Genomic DNA, 17,845 nt, shown 5'->3' with positions numbered 1-17,845 from the left:
ACTCACAGAATAGCAGCAGAAGAGCTCAGCCCAGTGCCCATTTGCCTGTAAAACTGGATTTGCAGGTGAGCAGATGGGTAACAAATGCCACTGTGGGGCACAGCTGTTCCCTGAAGTCTGGCTGGAACCAGCATTCATTTTAACACTTCTTGAAAACCTGAAAAAAGGTAATTCCATGGGATCAGGGGCAGTTCTGGTGTCTGCAAGAGCACTGCAGCTCACCCCCTGCCTCAGGGTTGGGTGGAACTGTTTGATCACCCTGAGTCAGGGCTCACCTCGGCCACTTCCCCCCTGCCTGTTCTCAGCCTGGCTCTCTGAGCTGTCTCTCCCTCAGCTGCTGAGCTCCTTTTTCCCCATGTGTTCAGGGGGCAGAGTGGAGAAGACATTGCTGCTGCTTGTGTTGGCCCAGAAGGATGGGAAGGTCCCTCCCTCCCCCCAGGCAGGGAAGGTGCCTCCCCCTGCCTGTTCTGTGCCCCTCTCTCTTCACTCACCAGCATTCCCCCTGCTCTCTCCCCAGGGGGCTGATGGCAGCCAAACCCCTGATGGTGGCATTGTCCCTGCTGTGTGCCCCCAGCCTGGCTCCCAGGGCTGCTCTCAGAGCACATCCTGACACTTGTCTTTTAGGAGTATGACTTCCATGGGGCTTGGAGTGACAAACGAACAAAACAAAGGTTCTGGAGATGACCTTGTGCAGGTCTCAAAACCTTTTCTCTGGTCGCCTGCCCTCCTCAGAGCCGAGGAGACAGCGCTCCCTCTGGCAGCAGGGAGGAGGCTGCAGTGTGACTGCTTGGGAAGAGCAGAAATCCTGCCAGGAGCAAAGCCCCGCAGCAGGAGGGGCAGGAGGGGCTGTGCCTCAGCCTGCCTGGGCTAAAGAAGGCTCAGCCCGGACAGTGCTGTGAGAGTGCAGCCCCCTCTCAGCTGCTCTGACTGAAAGCTTTCCTCGAGCCCTGCTGGGAAGGCCATAAATGTCCTAAAGAAAAAAAGAAAACAACAATAGTGTTATAAACCCCCAAAATGGAGCTGTTAGAGGTGGATACTGTTTATGAAAAGGTCTGATGTGATACAAACTAAACCAGTGCACAAGAGCAACTGTTAGAGCCACTTTAATAAAACTGTAGTGATGTAGTGATTCCAGAAAACAAAGAACTTACCATCAAAGTTTTTTGGTAGCAGATTAAACCAAAGTGCCTTTCAGGGAAAAATGCTATTTGGAGGTAAGAATGTGTTTCAGCACTTTACATCTGAATATTCATCACATGATACCACCACTGCCATTTCACCACAGCCTCTCAGGGGGCAGACAGGCTACACAGAACACGTAAGATAAGCTCTACAGACTGCACTGCCCAGGAAGAAATATATATTACAGTAGTTTCTTGGAGAACACACTCCCCAGGAAGAAAAAAAAAATAATATATATATATATTACATAAAATATTCTCACATAAGAGGTTCTATATTTTGAAGTAGGACCGAATATCCCATCGCAAAAAAAAGGAAAATAAAAAAAACTAAACAGAAAAAAAAACAGAACAAGGCAAACTGTACACGTGGGTTCCCTCCTCAGCTGCGCAGCGTGGCCAACCGCGACTGCATAGCTTCAATGTCCTCCTCCTCATCAACAGCAGCAGCTGCTCCCATGGGCTCAGGCTCTGGAAGAGCATCTGTGACTTTACTTGGTGCTTTACCCAAGGCCCCTGCAAACAACAACCAAGTTTGTCAGTCTGCATTAGGTCTTCATTTCATAATTTGCAACTTTCAGGTATATGTATTGAAAAGAATTCAACCCATCGCTCCTGGCAAAGGGCACACATGAGATCTGTTTGACTTTTGTAGAATGTTTTGACTTCTGTAGAATTGTAAAATGGGTTGGGTTGGGAAGGGACCTTTAGAGGCCACCTAGTCCAACCCTAGCAGGGACATCTTCATCAAGATCAGGCTGCTCAGAGCCCCACCCAACCTGACTTTGAATGTTTCAGGGATAGGGCATCTACCACCTCTCTGGGCAACCTGTGCCAGTCCCTCACCACTCTCATGGTAAAAAATTTCTTCCTTATATCTGGTCTTTTTTTAGTTTAAAACCACCACCTCCTGTCCTATCACTACAGCTCTGCTAAGAAGCCTGTCCCCATTTTTCTTTTCCCCTTTAAGTATTGACAGCCTGCAATAAGGTCCCCCCAGAGCCTTCTCCAGGCTGGACAACCCCAGCTCTCCCAGCCTGTCCTCACAGAGGAGAGGTGCTCCAGCCCCCTGACCATTTTTGGGGTCCTCCTCTGGACTCCAGCCCTGGGTATAGATAAAAAAATAATTTCATCCATCACTTCTAACAAAGGTCACGTGCAAGATGTCTCAGCCCCTCCTGAGCCTCTGTGGCTGCTGTTGAGTTGCCCCAGCGTGCAACTCCCCCCATCCACCTGGCAGGAAGGGAGCTGCTCCCAGCCAGGAAACAGGATGGAAAAAAGCAAAGCAGGATGTGAGAAACCAGGGAGGGCAACAAGACAGGGGCAGGGCACAAGGTGACAACAGGGCAGGAGCTGGTGCTATGTGCAACAGCTGAACACAGCTGTGGGAGTTACATTGGTCACAGCAGATTTCACAAGAAATGCAGGTAATGAGCCTGTTAAGCATTAGCTAAGTCAGAAACTAAACCAGCAGACCATCACCTCCTGAGCTGTAAGGCAGGGGGGGCTGGGTTTTGGTTTGGGGGGCTTTTCTTTTGCTTTGTGGGTTCCATATACCCACCCCCAACAACTCAAGTCACTAACAGCATTTTACAACCAGGAATCACAACATAGCCTAAGCCTGAAGGCAAACAGCTGAGTTTGTTCCCTGCCTTTGTCAGTCTGGGAAACTCCCCCTCGTTAAGAAGATCCACTCTGCAGACACACAGAGCTCTGTTACAGCCTCTGTGGGAGCACTGCAGTGACATCAGCATGTGACTTCTGCTTTACTGAACCATAATGGCCTTCTCAGCAGCCAGTGTTCCCTGAGAAACCAGTTTGTCAGAGCACCCTGCCTGCTGGCACAGGCAGAAACACCTCTGGGAGGGCACAGACAAGTCAGAACAAATGAAAGTTTAAAATACCAGGACAAGGTAAAACCACCCAAACTCACCAGCTGTAATTTCAAAAAGGATTTTATCAATTTCCATCTCTGCTTCCTCTTCCATTTCCTCCTGATCCTCCAGGCTTTCAAAGGTGTCCTCCAGCATTTCCTCTATAATGCCAGCCTAGCAGAAAAATAAAAAAGGTCTTTGGAAACAGCAGAGTAAGAGGACACACTCCCTGCTCTGGAGATCAGGTTGCTCCTATCCAGACATTTAAAGCTCCAGCTTTAACAGATCAAAGCTATCCTGTTGCAGGTCTGCAGCTAATGCAGGGATGGATCTGTAAAACTGGTGCACAGGAAAAGTGTCAGAAGTTAAGGATTAAATGCACATGTTCTCACTTTGAAACCCTCAAGCTATTATCCCTTGTTCTCACCTGTCTAAACACCAACAGCCCAGCTTGCTCCAGGTTTGTTGTTGTGTTTCACAGGGTTCAGTCACAAAGCAGAAATTCCATAACATGCTGTAAAATTAGTGTTTGACACAACTTCCTTTTTTTTGTCTGTTAGAAAACATCCCCCTGCAGGGCCTGCACCTAAGTATGGACAAATTGTTCTGGTGCATAAGGGTAAAATTATTAATAAGTTGATTCATCCTAAACAATCTGGTGTGCTAAGGAGGGCGTTAAAATAAATTTGGTCATTGAAAAATAGCCAAAACAGAGAATTAGTATACCTTAAAATAAAAGCATGTTCATCATATGGAGACACTAAGCTAGAGGTTTTAAACCCAGTATCAGCACAGCCTTCTTGCCTAAGTGGCACTTAGAGCTTCCCACTCCACAAGGGGCTGTGGGGGTCTCTCTTAATCACCACTTTCATCCCTGAAAGCAGGGAATTCAGTCTCCCCAGGAAGAGACAGAAGCTCGGGGCACAGGCACTCACTGGGTGCAGACATCAATCCAAGCTTCCAGGCTTGGTACAGGGACCAATCTTCCTCCTTCCATCCTCAGCCTGAGCAGCTTTTTTCACCTTCAAGCTTTACACCACACACACTGCAGGTATCCCCAAGTCAAGGTTTACCCCAGAGGCAGCAACTTGCTAGGAAGCCCCCAGCTATTAATGTGCTGCTTGAATTTCTGCTTCTCCCAACTCACACGATCCCTCTGGACAAAGGGTTCACCTCAGTGGTTGTACAGCACACTAACAACCACCTCTTGTTGACCCAACTCTTATTTATGTTACAGATCTTACCTTCATCATCTCTTTGGACAATTCCCTCATCGTTGCTTGGATTTCAGGGATTTTTACTAGATTTTGCATAGCTTTCATGACTTCTGTGCTCTTCTGCAATGAGCCTGCTACCCTCAGGACAGCTGTGAAGGAGAGGTGTAGAAAAACTTGAATGAACCCTGCACCACTGAAAGCAGAGAAATTATATCCTCCCTACACAGACAGAAGTTTGTTTGCACGTAGGCAATTTGATTAAAAAAATAAATGGGCATCCCCCTTCTTAATTGTTGTCCAACTTCCCGAAGAAGCCTCAACTCCAACCCACATGTTAAAAAGAAAGTTTCTAGCAAAGATGAGGGTCCTGTATGATGTCCTGGAGCAATCCTGATTGCCTGCAGAGATTTCCACCCACTTGCACTCCAGTTCATACAGACAGAGCCCTGAGGAGCTCCTGCCTGTTCCACTCAGCAGTCAGAAATCTCACTGAGGCAGCAGACTCACTGACACTGGGCAGCAGAAGCCAACCCTGTCAGAAGTTCCAGTGCAATAATTTCACAGCAAGCAGCAAGCTAGGAAACTGATACTGAAGCAGATAAGCTGGGAGTAAGTATGATTTAAAGGGGATTTAACAATGTTCTTCCCAGAGACTACTCATATAGCTTATAAGTTCTCCTAATATATGTTGATATACCAAGGTCAAAATGCAATAATTAAAGGTACTTCAAGGTTCTTGACTTGTGCCACCTAACTTGGCAGCTTCCTAGCCATGGAGAACTCACCTGTTTGTATAAAAAATGGTCTCTCCTTAGTGAAGCAAAATGAAGGTACAGCAAACATTATTTTTCATTTGAAGACTTAATTTCTTTAAGCACATTACACTTGGATTGTTAACAAACTAACAGAAATCCTGCCTTTAGTGGTCACTTCCCAAGATGAAGGAAGTTAATAAAAACCTCAGACTGAATTCTGGATTCCTTTCTACAGCTTGGGGAAGCAGATCAGAACATCCCCAGTAAGGTGAAGGTGACAGTAACACCAATAATGCAGAAGCTGCTTTGCTTTTTTTCCTTTTAAGGGACACTTCAAGGTGCAAGGATGCCCCCTGCTTCCCTTTCATGAATGAAGGGCATGAGGAGCCACATTTGACCTATCATAAGATTACATTTGAGGTTCACACTGAGCATCCTGACTTATCACTCCTCCACTGTTAAAATCTGCTAGCAGCTAGGCTGGATAATGCTGGGGTGGGGGCAGTCATTGGATATCTCAGCAGCACATGAGGCTCTACCAAGACTTTCTTTGTCTTTTATGCTTTCTGCTCTGCTCTACAGTCTAAAATGCTCCAGATGGGGACATGGAATTGCAGCAGCCTCTCACCTCTGGGCCTGATACAGAAGCAACTGCCCTGGGCCCTGCAGCCCACTGGGATCAGCTGCCTTGCACAAGACTGAGTCTGCTTACCAGTTCCAAGCTCTGCCTACATTTCACCTTGTTTCTGAAACTGGAAACTCAGACCTCACCCCTAATGCTAGAGGAGTCATTGTGCCCATGAGTTGCTCTTACCAAGCTGGTTCTTCATCCCCATGAGCACAGAGTTCATGTGAGCTTTGGATGCATAGAGTTTGCCCACAGCCCTTCGGGAGCGGATCAGCTCCTTGGCCAGGATCACACACACATCCTTCTGACCCTTTTTGGCAGCATCCTTTATGGACCTCTTCACCTTCTCCTCTTCTCTCTGGATATCTGAGCACAGAAAAACACAGTAAATAGTGACAAGCTGTTAAGGATGTGGAAGAGAAACCAGATATTTGTTGGGGTGTATATTTAATGCAAAGAATAACTTCTGCTCTATGTCAGACAATTCCCACTGTTACTCAAAGACCTTTTTCGAGGCAGATTTACATGTTGGGTAATTAATTCAACTAAATATTGCTAGGGAAATTCTCATTACTAAACATCCAGCTCTGCAACATCCCCCACAGTTAAGATTATGGTAGAGGACTGCTCAGGAACAGCACTGCATAAAGCTGAGCTGACTGAGATAATTTATCAAGAAGCAGAAAAGATCTGGTAAGAAGAACAGAGCACTCTGAGATGCCCACTTGACTTACAATTTCAGAATAATTTCCTGACTATTAAACTGGCTTGGTATAAATGTAGATGAAAACATACACACATATATAAAATGTGCACACACAGTTTAAGACTGCTGTACTGATTTGTTGTTACAAAATTACCTCTTCTGTGCTCATCACCAGAGAGCCCCACTTCACCAAGAGGAAAACTTGTCACAAGGAGTTGGAAACTCGTAGCCTCAGAACATCTGCATGCACTGCATTTTAGCAGCAAAAATACTTGTCAGACTACATCCAAAGACTACCTGAAGGTGAACCTGAGGGCTACCATAGGTAAAATTGTCCTCACTGTTTCTAAATCTCTAAAATGTTTTTTTTTTCCCCTGAAAAAAAGGGTTCTGAAAAACTGTAGAGGGCTGATCTCTCAGGCTGGAAAATTTTTGATCTACACTACCTTTAAAAAGAAAGCATAACAACTTATCTAATGCATTTGTAAGGGTGTTGCCACAACTGAGTTACTTAGAACCACAAATTTGTTAACTACTGCCAAAAGTCTTCATCCTTACAGAGAGACTTAATTATTCCCACTGTCAGGCACAACCAGATACCTCACTAAATCTATACTCATCCTTGAGTTTCTGCTGCTCATACTTTCAACACACGTGCTCAGGTGTTCACATAACTTGGCAAACTCAAATTATAAGATGGCTTATAATTATAAGCCAAAGATCTGGATAATTTATCAGCAAAAACGAGTGTGATTGTAAATGGTTTGATAAAATGGCCTTTCCAAACTCTCCTGGTACCCAGCTTCATTCAACAGCTTTTCATAAGAGCATGCTGGAGATGGAATAATGAGGACCAAACAGTTGGATTTGAAATATTACACACTTAATAGGGTTCCTTAAATAACATAGGTTTCTTTAGCAGATCTGATGTGACTGTTCATATGTTTGCCTTGTCAGAAAATCCTGGCTGTGTACAGCAGAAGCCAAGTACCTCAAAAATCTCACACTAAGAAATGCTGAAGCAGTGAGGGGCTGTGACAACTCTCTTCCTTTTCCAGACTCAGCAATAATTTAGTGACTGATGAAATTTGAGTCTGCAAAAGCATTAACCTAAAGTAAATAAAGAATTTGGACAGTAAGAATTAAAAGTTGAAAGAAATTACCACAAGAACAACTATTCCTAGCAAAGGCTTTGTTTAAGTCTTTTGGCTTATCCCTGACAGAAATTATATGTAGGCAAGAATCAGAAGTTGCCCTTTTTATAAAAACAAAGGCATGAAAATGTACATTTTTTGACATAAGCCAACTTGGAGCTTTAGACACAGCTTCTCATGTGGGAGTTAATGACCCCTGTGCTCAAGATGAGTCATTCTCTCATTGTCATTCCATGGCCTCTTTCTCCTCAAGGACTGCAGAAATCCGTAGGATCATATTTAGAAAAACACACTTCTTGCTGCTTACTCAGTATCTGCAGAAATGTCACAAGCTTGAGGACATCTGTCTGTCAGAGGAGTGAGCTGAGCCCCAGCACCTCCCAGAAGAGGTGAAAAACAGCTGAAGTGCTGCAGCAAAACCCAGAAAGCACCAGGAGTACTCCAGCAGCCCTGAGGAATGACAACATTCACTTTCTCAGGCTGGCAACGACCACAAACATTTGTGTTATTACATCCTGACCAGGGTAGTGGGGCCCCATACTCCAGTGAATGCTTTTTCACTTGCAAGAGGAACTGCTGAATAGGAGATTGAGGCCACACCTCGAGTCCTGTGTCCAGTTCTGGGCCCCTCAGTTCAGGAAGGATATCGAGGTCCTAGAGCAGGTCCAAAGGAGGCAACTGGGCTGGTGAAAGGACCCGAGCACAGATCCTATGAGGAGAGGCTGAGGGAGCTGGGGGTGTTGAGGCTGGAGAAGAGGAGGCTCAGGGGAGACCTCATCACTCTCTACAACTCCCTGAAAGGAGGTTGGAGCCAGGGGGGGTTGGGCTCTTTTCCCAGGCAACTCTCAGCAAGACAAGAGGGCACAAGAGGTCTCAAGTTGTGCCAGGGGAGGTTTAGGTTGGACATTAGAAAGAATTTCTTTATGGAGAGGGTGATCAGACATTGGAATGGGCTGCCCAGGGAAGGGGTGGATTCTCCATCCCTGGAGATATTTTAAAAGAGCCTGGATGTGGCACTCAGTGCCATGGGCTGGGAACTGCAGTGGGAGTGGATCAAGGGTTGGACTTGGTGATCTCTGAGGTCCCTTCCAACCCAGCCAATTCTGTGATTCTATGATTAGTGGCATAAAATATGCAAGTCATTCAGCTCCATCTTGGAAGGGCAATGCCAGCAATGCACCTCTAGTCAGCCAAAGTCACTGCACTGGATCCCCTCCACAGCACCAAGCCCTACAGAGGCACAAAGAAGTCCAAAGCACTTGCAGGGAGGACTCACAAACTCAGTTTAGCACAAAATTACTGTGTTATTCCAACTGTATTAACTTGAAAAAAATCAGTTCTGAAGTCACAAGGATACCTTTCGTTTCTTTGAGCCTTCCAAGCCCTCAAAAGCAACCCACACCAAATATAAATCATAACAGCAAGAGTCCAACAACAGATGGTTTGAACCAGCATGTTGCTATATCAGTCACTGCAAGGACTGGGTGAGCAAAGCCTTGGACTGGTCCAAGCCCACTCAGTTCATCTTGGGTGGATCCAAGTTTTGCTGTATCAAAACTCATCCAGCTCAGCCTCCTCCTGGGGAACTAAGGTTCCAGTTCAGCATCCAATGATTGCAGCTCTTTCCTCTGCAAGTTTCAACTGAAACACAAAAATATGGCAAAATCCAACTGCAATGGGTAATTTTTTTGAAAAAATAGAATTTTTAAGTGGCTGGTGACTGTCATCTTTGGGCAGCAACCTGCTGGCCTGGTAGATGTCCAGCAGAACCACACAGTTTCAGAGCTGACACTTGGCAAGATGTGAAAACCTGCACAATATGGGCTTTACAAAGATATCCTGGACTTTATTTAAATGGGAATTATCAGAACAGCAGATGGTTGGTGGTTAGTCTAAGATCTTACATGCTGAACTGTATTTCTTCTAAAGTAACACTCTAAAATGCACACACAGACATGTTTAGAGCTGTTGCAATAATTAGATTTATATCCATGTTAAAACATCAGACTGCCACACAACCCAACATCTACAAAGGCCATAAGAAGTATTATGGCATGAATACAGTTTAAAGAAACCCAAAATTTCAAGAAACCATCAATAGTTCCACTCCTGTGGAAGATGCAACCCCTAAACATGGTGAGCTGACAAGATCAGCCACATCTCAGTCACTCTGTGCCTGATGCAGCCACACAAAGTGCCTTGGAGAAGCCATAAAAATTCACAAGCAGAATGAACATTACTGTACATCAGCTTTCCTGGAAGAGGCATAAACCCTGTTCTTATTTTAGAGATGAGGACAAAGACAGACTTTGTATGAGTATCTCCCTCCAACCAACCCCTATAAATCTGCACGTGGGAGAAGACATGAATCCTGGCAGCTTACTCCAGAGGCATGGGGCTGGGGAGGAAAGGGGGAATGTGGTCCCAAAACAGGCACATGCCTAAAACCAGGACCTGACACAAAACATTCTTTACCAGCACATCCCATGGGCCAATCCTGAGGGCAGGGTAGAAGACCCCAAGGAAACCAGAACCTGTCCCAAACCTGTTTTCAAATTCTGGGGAGGTGGGAAGATGAGAGAACAAGAAACTGAACTAGCAGCAGTGTAATAATTAGCACAAGAGCTTTTCAAAAGTGTAATGCCCAGAATTTAATAGCAAAACACCCACTGAGAAAAGTTGCTGGGGTTTTTTTTTCCTCTTTTTTTGCAATTTACCCAAGCTGCCAGCAAGCTACTTCTGTTTAGTACAGGCACTTCATGCCAGCACATATCTATTGAACTTTCCACACATACCACATGGATATTCATTGATTCTATGTGGGGGGGTTCTGGATATCAAGTTTAATTCATCAAATAGGATAGTAGAGCATTACTGGAAGCCTAAAATAATCAGGTTCATTGGAAAATTTTACTCAGAGAACTTCATAGTGACATCCTGTTCTAACACAGACAAGGCTGGCCCCAGGATCACATCTGTCTTCCTTCATTCCAGATGCAAGAGAGTACCCTGGGCTATTAGATTTCACAGCCTTCCCCCAATTAAAGCAAAAAACCTTGAAGGCAGACAGGGAATGGAAAAACAAGATATGAGACATAAGTACAAACCTCTGATCTGTCTATCAATCACTCTCATTTCTTTCCTTATCTTCAAGGACCATTCATTGACCTTAAAAAGAAAAAGTGAGGGTTACTTGGAATTCCAACTTTAAAACTGTGCTTTTATACTTTCATGTAACTTCTTAACCATTCAGTATCAAAAGCAGCACTTCAAAATGCACAAGCCTGAAGTTAGGAGTGAGGTTTAAATATTTCATTATTCAAATTTTTAAAAATTGCAGTAATACCACCAATGATTATACTCTTCTTAACATTCAGAGGGTCAAGGAAGACGTCACCTGTGAGGCAGAGACACTGCCTGGCTGCCTCTGCTGTGCAGAGGGAACTTGCTGCAGAGGATTTCAGCATAAGATGGAAACTTTGGCATGGCATGACAGCACTGAGTGTGACTCTACCTGTTCCTGTCAGAAGAAACTTCAGGAGGTCTCCAAGCCAACCTCCTACTCAAAGCATGACCAAGCTCAGAGTTCAGAGAGGTTGCTCAGGGTCTCATCCATCAAGTTTTGACACTGTGTGAGGGCACAGACTTCAAAGATGCTCAGGGTGTCTGTTCCAGCATTTAAATCACTCTAGTGGTGAGGAACCTTGCTTATGTTCAATTCAAAATTCTCCTCTGGCCACCTGTGGCTGGAGTCCCTTCCCTGTCACTGGGCACACCTGAGAGGTACCTGGCTCTGGCTGGACTAAAGCCCCATTAGGCAGCAGAAGGCTTTAGATCCCTGCCCCTTCACCTTCTCTTCTCCAAGCTAAAATGAGCCCAGTTCCCTCAGCCTCTCCTCCTGTGTCATGGGTTCCAGTCCTCCACCAACTAGGTGGCTCTCAGCCTCACTGTGCCCAGTTTGTAGATGCCCTTTTTGAACTGGAAGCCCAAACCAGGGCAGTTTTGTAGATGTGACCTGATTAATGCTGAACGCAGCAGTGTAACTGAACAACCATTTTCCTCAACTTGATGATTACACCACAAACACAGCCCACTTTGCCCTCACTGCCCAAGCTGCACTGATGCTTCTGATCTGCAGGAACCTCAGGTCCTTTCCTGCAGAGAGCCAGACCCAGGCTGCACATCCCTACATGCAGGGATGGTTGTAGTGGGGTTCAACCACAGTGACCTGCAGCCAAAACACAGTCAAATCACAGATTCCCTCCTAGGACCCATCAAGCTCTCTCTGTTCCAGCCCTCCTGGCTCTCCCAGCACATCACTTGCCCCAGCCACCCCTCTGGGGAAGTGGAGACATTAGACAGGCATTAGCTGCCAGGTATCAGGTCAAATACAGAAGCAGAGAGGGGTTGTGACACACCAGAATCAAGAATCAGGTGAAAATCCCAGCATAGGAACAGAGTGCCAAATGCTGGTGGGGCTCTGGTGCTGGTACCAGCAGCAGTTCAAAAAGCTCACCCCAAGTATTGGGCTTGGATCCCCTCACACATTGGCCACTCAGAAGTCAAGCTGGCTGGATGAATAGATTTGCATGAAAACCACCCTAATTTTTATGTGAATGTTAACTGAAATTAAAAGGTTCATCTATGTGAATAAATTTTTAAAAAAAAGTGTAGTAAGAGCACTCCTCAGTGCATGAGCCCAGCAGATTCTTAGACTTTTACAGGTCTCAAGAGAAATGCTCTCAGTCAGGATGAACAATACTGAGTTTTGACTACAGACAAGAAGCACCACTTGAGTTGTCCTAGGACACAATCCACGGAAAAAAAATCCAATGCCCAGCAGAGTTCTGTGCACATACATCAGGGGTGTGCAAGTTTTGAAGGAGTTTCAGAAAGTGTCTGAACCTTTAGTTGAATTCTGGTTTATTACCAGAATTGAGTCTGGTTAATATTTCCAGAGGGGGTAAAAAAGACCAAACACCAGCCCTTGCCAGACCAACTGCAGCTTTCCTTCTTGTTCTTCAGAACAGAGCAGAAAATTTCACATGGATTCACCCCTCACCTTGGAAAGAGGCTAAGAAGGTCTCTCTGTGGGGTGTTCCTACACTAGATGGAGAGCAGAGGGGAGAGAGACTGTGACAGAGTTGGGGCTGGCCAACTGCCAGCTCTCAAATGTAACATCTCCCAGGGATTTGCTTGTATCCTACAACAAATCAGCATTGAGCCTCTACAATTGGCAACTGTCAAATGAACTGCAGCAGGATTCACAGATCCTGTCCCTGATGCACAACCCAGCACAAAGACACCATTAAACCACAACTGGCTGCACGCTGCCATGCATGCAGCCCCTGTGCTCAGCCCTGGGGAGGCCACACCTCGAGTCCTGTGTCCAGTTCTGGGCCCCTCAGCTCAGGAAGGAGATTGAGGTCCTGGAGCAGGTCCAAAGGAGGCAACTGGGCTGGTGAAGGGATCCAGCACAGATCCTATGAGGAGAGGCTGAGGGAGCTGGGGGTGTTGAGGCTGGAGAAGAGGAGGCTCAGGGGAGACCTCATCACTCTCTACAACTCCCTGAAAGGAGGTTGGAGCCAGGGGGGGGTTGGTCTCTTTTCCCAGGCAACTCTGAGCAAGACAAGAGGGCACAAGAGGTCTCAAGTTGTGCCAGGGGAGGTTTAGGTTGGACATTAGAAAGAATTTCTTTACAGAGAGGGTGATCAGACACTGGAATGGGCTGCCCAGGGAAGGGGTGGATTCTCCATCCCTGGAGATATTTCAAAAGAGCCTGGATGTGGCACTCAGTGCCATGGGCTGGGAACTGCAGTGGGAGTGGATCAAGGGTTGGACTTGATGAGCTCTGAGGTCCCTTCCAACCCAGCCAATTCTATGATTCTATGAATCCCTGCTGAGCCAGGACAGCAGGAAACTCTTTGGTAGCTCATCCCTAGCATTGCCCAGGAATAAACTGCTCCCTGCAAGTGTCCTCATAAAGGCAGAACTGGGCACTTCTGCATTCCCTGGTTTTCCCAGTGATCACCACCACTTTTGGGTATAAAAGGAGGAGGAATTGCCACTGACTCTGATCTAGACTGCTGAGAGCTTCCAGCTCCACGAGGCACAGAAATTTGTTGAGCAGTCAAGAAGCTGTAGCCTGGATCTCACACAGGAATCTGGGAATGTGGCTACAAACCATGGGACAATGCAGAGGTTGCAGAGCTGGGAACAGAAGCCCTTTGGTGAACTAAGCAAGGTTAATCACCCCCAGCACAACCCCATGCTGATGAGGGAAGCTGTTCTGCTTCCAGCTGGGACACAAACCCATCATCCCCACACCAATCAGCAGCCCAAACACTAACCTGAAATAAACCACCCCAGCTGCACTGCAGGAAAAGCACCTTTTCTGCTCAAACAATCCAGATGTGGCACAGAATGTACAGCAAACCCCTGGCTTCAGACAGGCTGAAAAGCATCACCAGCCCTTTACCAGCACTGGAGACATTTTCCTTGTATGACTCAGCCAGTAAATTCCTGTCAGACAGTAAATTCCATGGACAGAGAGCAAGCTCAGTGCTGTCACACAAATCTCAAGCCCTTCCCATCACCAGCTCTCCTGTGGTGCTCAGATTGTGCTCTCCAGCCCTGCTCAGGGACAGTGCCTTGTGTGCAGCTGCTGGCAGACAGGAGGCAAGCAGTGCTGTTTCCTCATCACCTAGAAAGGAGAAATAACACCTTCTTCCTTCTACAGCTGCACAGTCAAGACACAAGAGAAAAAAAAAAAATTCCTTGCTGTTTCTGGGTTTCTTAATATTGCTGTTACAGTCTGAGAAGCCACCATGCCAACCTCCTACCCAAGAGCAAGCTCAGGATGGGAAAATGACCTAGGGTGTTTCTCCCTACAGTTCAGGCACATTGGTTTTTAGCACCTTTTCAGGCTTTTCTGCCCACAGCTCCAAGATGAGCCCTGGTCACACTGTGGTACTGAAAAACACAACAAGCTGGTCAGTTATGGAAAGGGACAGAGCAGCCAAATAACAGGAACCACGTCCTGCAGGTCAGGGGGTTGTCAGCTGCTTTATCCCCCCACCAGGAGCTGCAGTCTCCAAACCCCAACTCTCTGTGGTATCTTCCAACACTGCTCAGGAACAGGGGAAACAACAACCAGCCTGCACGGTGCTCTGACACAAGCAGAGAAGGAAAAGGAAGCAGTGCACTATCACAAATATATTCCTCATCTCATGCTATCATCCAACAACTGACACCTCTACCCTGCTCCCCTGGGACCTGGCTGCTGCAGAGTGGCAGGGAATATCTGTGACACTGCAACTCTTCTAAACCTTCAATTGCAGGCTCTGTCACCTTTTCCCTCTTGCTTTTTTAGTGATGTATTTGAGCTTTCCCTCCACCAAACAGCAGATGTTTTTAATTAACACTTCAGCAGTGACTTGGGAAAGGCAGCAATGAAACCCATCAGTATCCTGATTATTTCATTCCACTGTGACATCAGGAATCCATGGGCAGAAGCAGGGCTTACACAGTTTGCCTGCAGCCTCAAAAACAAACCCCTAGACCCCACATTTCACCTATTAACACTTTGTTAAAACTGCCTTAGCAACAGGAGCTAGAAGCACCCAACACAGCCACAGAAATTACAGGAGACAGCAAACACCAAGCTAAAAATGGAGGAGCCACCAAGACCACACCCCCAGGCCGCACCGCTCCTCTGACTACAACTTTTGTGGCCCCGAGAGCCCCCCTCAAGTCCTTGAGCACCCCCAGGTGGGGGCAGCGGGCCGAGCCCGTTACCAACACGCTGCACCGGAGAAGCGAAGTCACCGAGCGCGGGTGCCACGAACCCGTTTCGGGACAGAGTACGAGGGCTCCTCAGGAGCTGCCGAGGCCCAGACACCACAGCGATACCCCAGGACCGAGCTCAAACCCCTCTCTTCCCTGTTCCCAAGGTCGCGGCCTCCGCGCTTCCCCTCAGTCCCGGTCCGGGGTCTGTCAGGCGAGGCCTCCCCCGACACCGCGGATCCTCCGCCGCCCCCGGCATGGCAACGCCACGCACGGACACTGCTACCGCCGAGACACAAACCCCCTTCTCCCCCACCTCCCGGCCTCCCCTCCCGGGGCCTCACCAGCTCCTTGGGCGGCTTCTCGGGGGTCTTCCCGAAGAGACCCATGGCGGCCGCCGCCTCCCGCCGCCCGCCACTTCCGGGTTTCCCTCCCCGCCCGCTGCCCGGGGCGGCTTCTCCCCACTGCGCATGCGCCGACAACACCCCCGCCCTGTATTCACGCATGCGTATTCTTGTATTCTTATCCCCGCCGGTACTGCGCCTGCGCTGACGGAGTGGGCGGGGCCAGGACAGCTCCGCCCCCCGCCCCGCCCGGGGGTCCCGGGGGTGAGCGGGTAGGGGCGCAGTGGCGCTTCACACGGCCCCGCGCCTCTCCACACGGCGCCGCAGCGCTGCACACGGCCCCAGAGCGCCTCAGCCGCCCCCCGAGGGCTTTGGAGCCCTCAGACGGCCCCGTGAAAGCCCAGAGGAGGCTATGGGGCTGCCTGTGGGGGGAGTTAACAGGGATTTAACGAGGCCAAGTCCTGCACTTGGGCCGTAACAACCCCGTGCAACCTTGTAGTCTTAGGGAAAAGCGGCTGGAAAGCCGCCCGGCAGCAAAGGAGTTGGGATATGGGTCAACAGGGAGCTTAATACGAGCCGGCAGTGTGCCCAGGTGGCCAAGAAGGCAAACAGCATCCTGGCTTCTGTCAGCAACGGTGTGGCTAGCAGGACTGGGCTTATGATGGTGCCCCTGTACCTGGCACCGGTGAGTGGTGTGTTCGGTTTTGGGGCACTCACAAGGAGGACGAGGTGCTGGAGTGTGTCCAGAAGAAGGCAGCAAACCTAGGGGAGAGTCTAGAGCACAAGTTAAACAAGAAACAGCTGGGGCATCTGGGGTTATTAAGCCTGGAGAAAAGGAGGCTGAGGGGAGACCTTGCAGATAGCTGAAGAGAGGTTGTAGGCAGGTGGATATTTGGGTCTTCTCACAAATAACAAGTGACAAGAGGAAATGGCCTCAAATTGTGGAAGGAGAGATTTACATTGGCTGCTAAAAATTCCTTCTGAAAGGACTGTCAGGTACTGGAACAGACTGCCAAGAGAAGTAGTGAAGTCACCATCCCTGGAAGATTTAAAAGACAGACAGATGTTTTACCTAGTGACATGGCTTAGTGGTGGATGTGGCATGCTAGATTAACAGTTGAACTCAACCCTAAGGGTTTTTACCAACCAAATTTTTCCTATGATTTATGATTTGACCAAGGTGCTAAACTGACTGCCAGGGCACGTTCTTGGAGTGAATTACATTGTCAGGAGTCAACAGGACATCACCACCTGCCCTCCCCATCACACAGATTGCAGGAAAGCAAAGTATTTATGAAATCTGTTTGTGCAGGGGGTGGCTCAAACGAGATTCCATCTCTTTCTTTTGCAGCCCACGGAAGACCTGCAGGAGATCCAAGGGCAAAGAGAAGTGGCTGCTGTCACGTTGCCTGCCCTGTCTTTAGCTGCCAAGGCTCTTCTGGAGATGCCTCACCAGCAAGGTCTGGCTCATCTTTGCTCTCCACCATCCTCTCTGCAGCAAAGGGCTGGAGTCCTGGCCAAAATTAATGGACAGCTTGGAGCTACCCTGCTGGGTGCTGTGGGGTGAGCTCTGGCAAGTCATTCTTTCTCCTCGTGCCCCGATGCACAAGATGAGCCACAGAGGACCAGAAATAATCACTGATGCACAGAAACACTGCAAAAGCTTAAGGAGAAGAAGGTGCCATTAGCTTAATCTAACTGTAATACCTTACAATTATACTTACCCTCATTATTGAATTCCCAGAGAAAGATATCTTAATAAGAGTTACAAAAGCTTACAGTTCACCTTTCTCTTTTTTCCTTCCAAAAGCTAATGCAGAACAAAGACAGATGTAAATATGCTTTGGAAAGGAGAGCTCTAATTTTGGACTGGGTACCAGCAGTGGGAAAGCCAGTGTAACAAAAGAGTAGTTGCTGAAAGTGAGACTGGCAGAGACCTTCAGAGATTATCTGAATCCACTCTCTTAACAGCAGAGCAAACCCCCAATTGGCCTCATTAAACCTATTGACATGAGTAACCTCAGATCAATCATTTGACATTTTTTGTTTACAGTTGTCTGCCAGCTTTCAGGCACACAGAGACTAAAACACTGCTTCAAGAACCCTTAGCTGCATCTCTGTTAACTCAAAGACACTTTAACCATACCAGCACCACCCAGCCCAGAGAGGCAAAGCAAGTGAAACTGCTGACCTTGCTGCAG

At 47.6% G+C, this 17,845-nt stretch overlaps 1 protein-coding gene across 1 annotated transcript; it reads right to left on the bottom strand.

Moving 5' to 3' along the window:
- Positions 1 to 1,087: 1,087 nt before the first annotated feature.
- On the bottom strand, positions 1,088 to 15,775 carry CHMP3 (charged multivesicular body protein 3). The gene is made up of 6 exons (XM_071753230.1): positions 15,645 to 15,775; positions 10,623 to 10,683; positions 5,842 to 6,021; positions 4,300 to 4,421; positions 3,115 to 3,229; positions 1,088 to 1,697 (listed from the first exon to the last, which is right to left on the bottom strand). Exons 1-6 carry the CDS (start codon positions 15,687 to 15,689, stop codon positions 1,564 to 1,566), a joined length of 657 nt encoding a protein of 218 aa, XP_071609331.1. The 5' UTR covers positions 15,690 to 15,775; the 3' UTR covers positions 1,088 to 1,563.
- Between the last annotated feature and the right edge of the window lie 2,070 nt (positions 15,776 to 17,845).

Source organism: Heliangelus exortis, chromosome 10 (genome assembly GCF_036169615.1).
Source record: "Heliangelus exortis chromosome 10, bHelExo1.hap1, whole genome shotgun sequence".
Classification (NCBI taxonomy): Eukaryota; Metazoa; Chordata; class Aves; order Apodiformes; family Trochilidae; genus Heliangelus; species Heliangelus exortis.
Note: the sequence above shows the minus strand (reverse complement) of the source record. Positions and strands in the feature narration are given on the sequence as shown.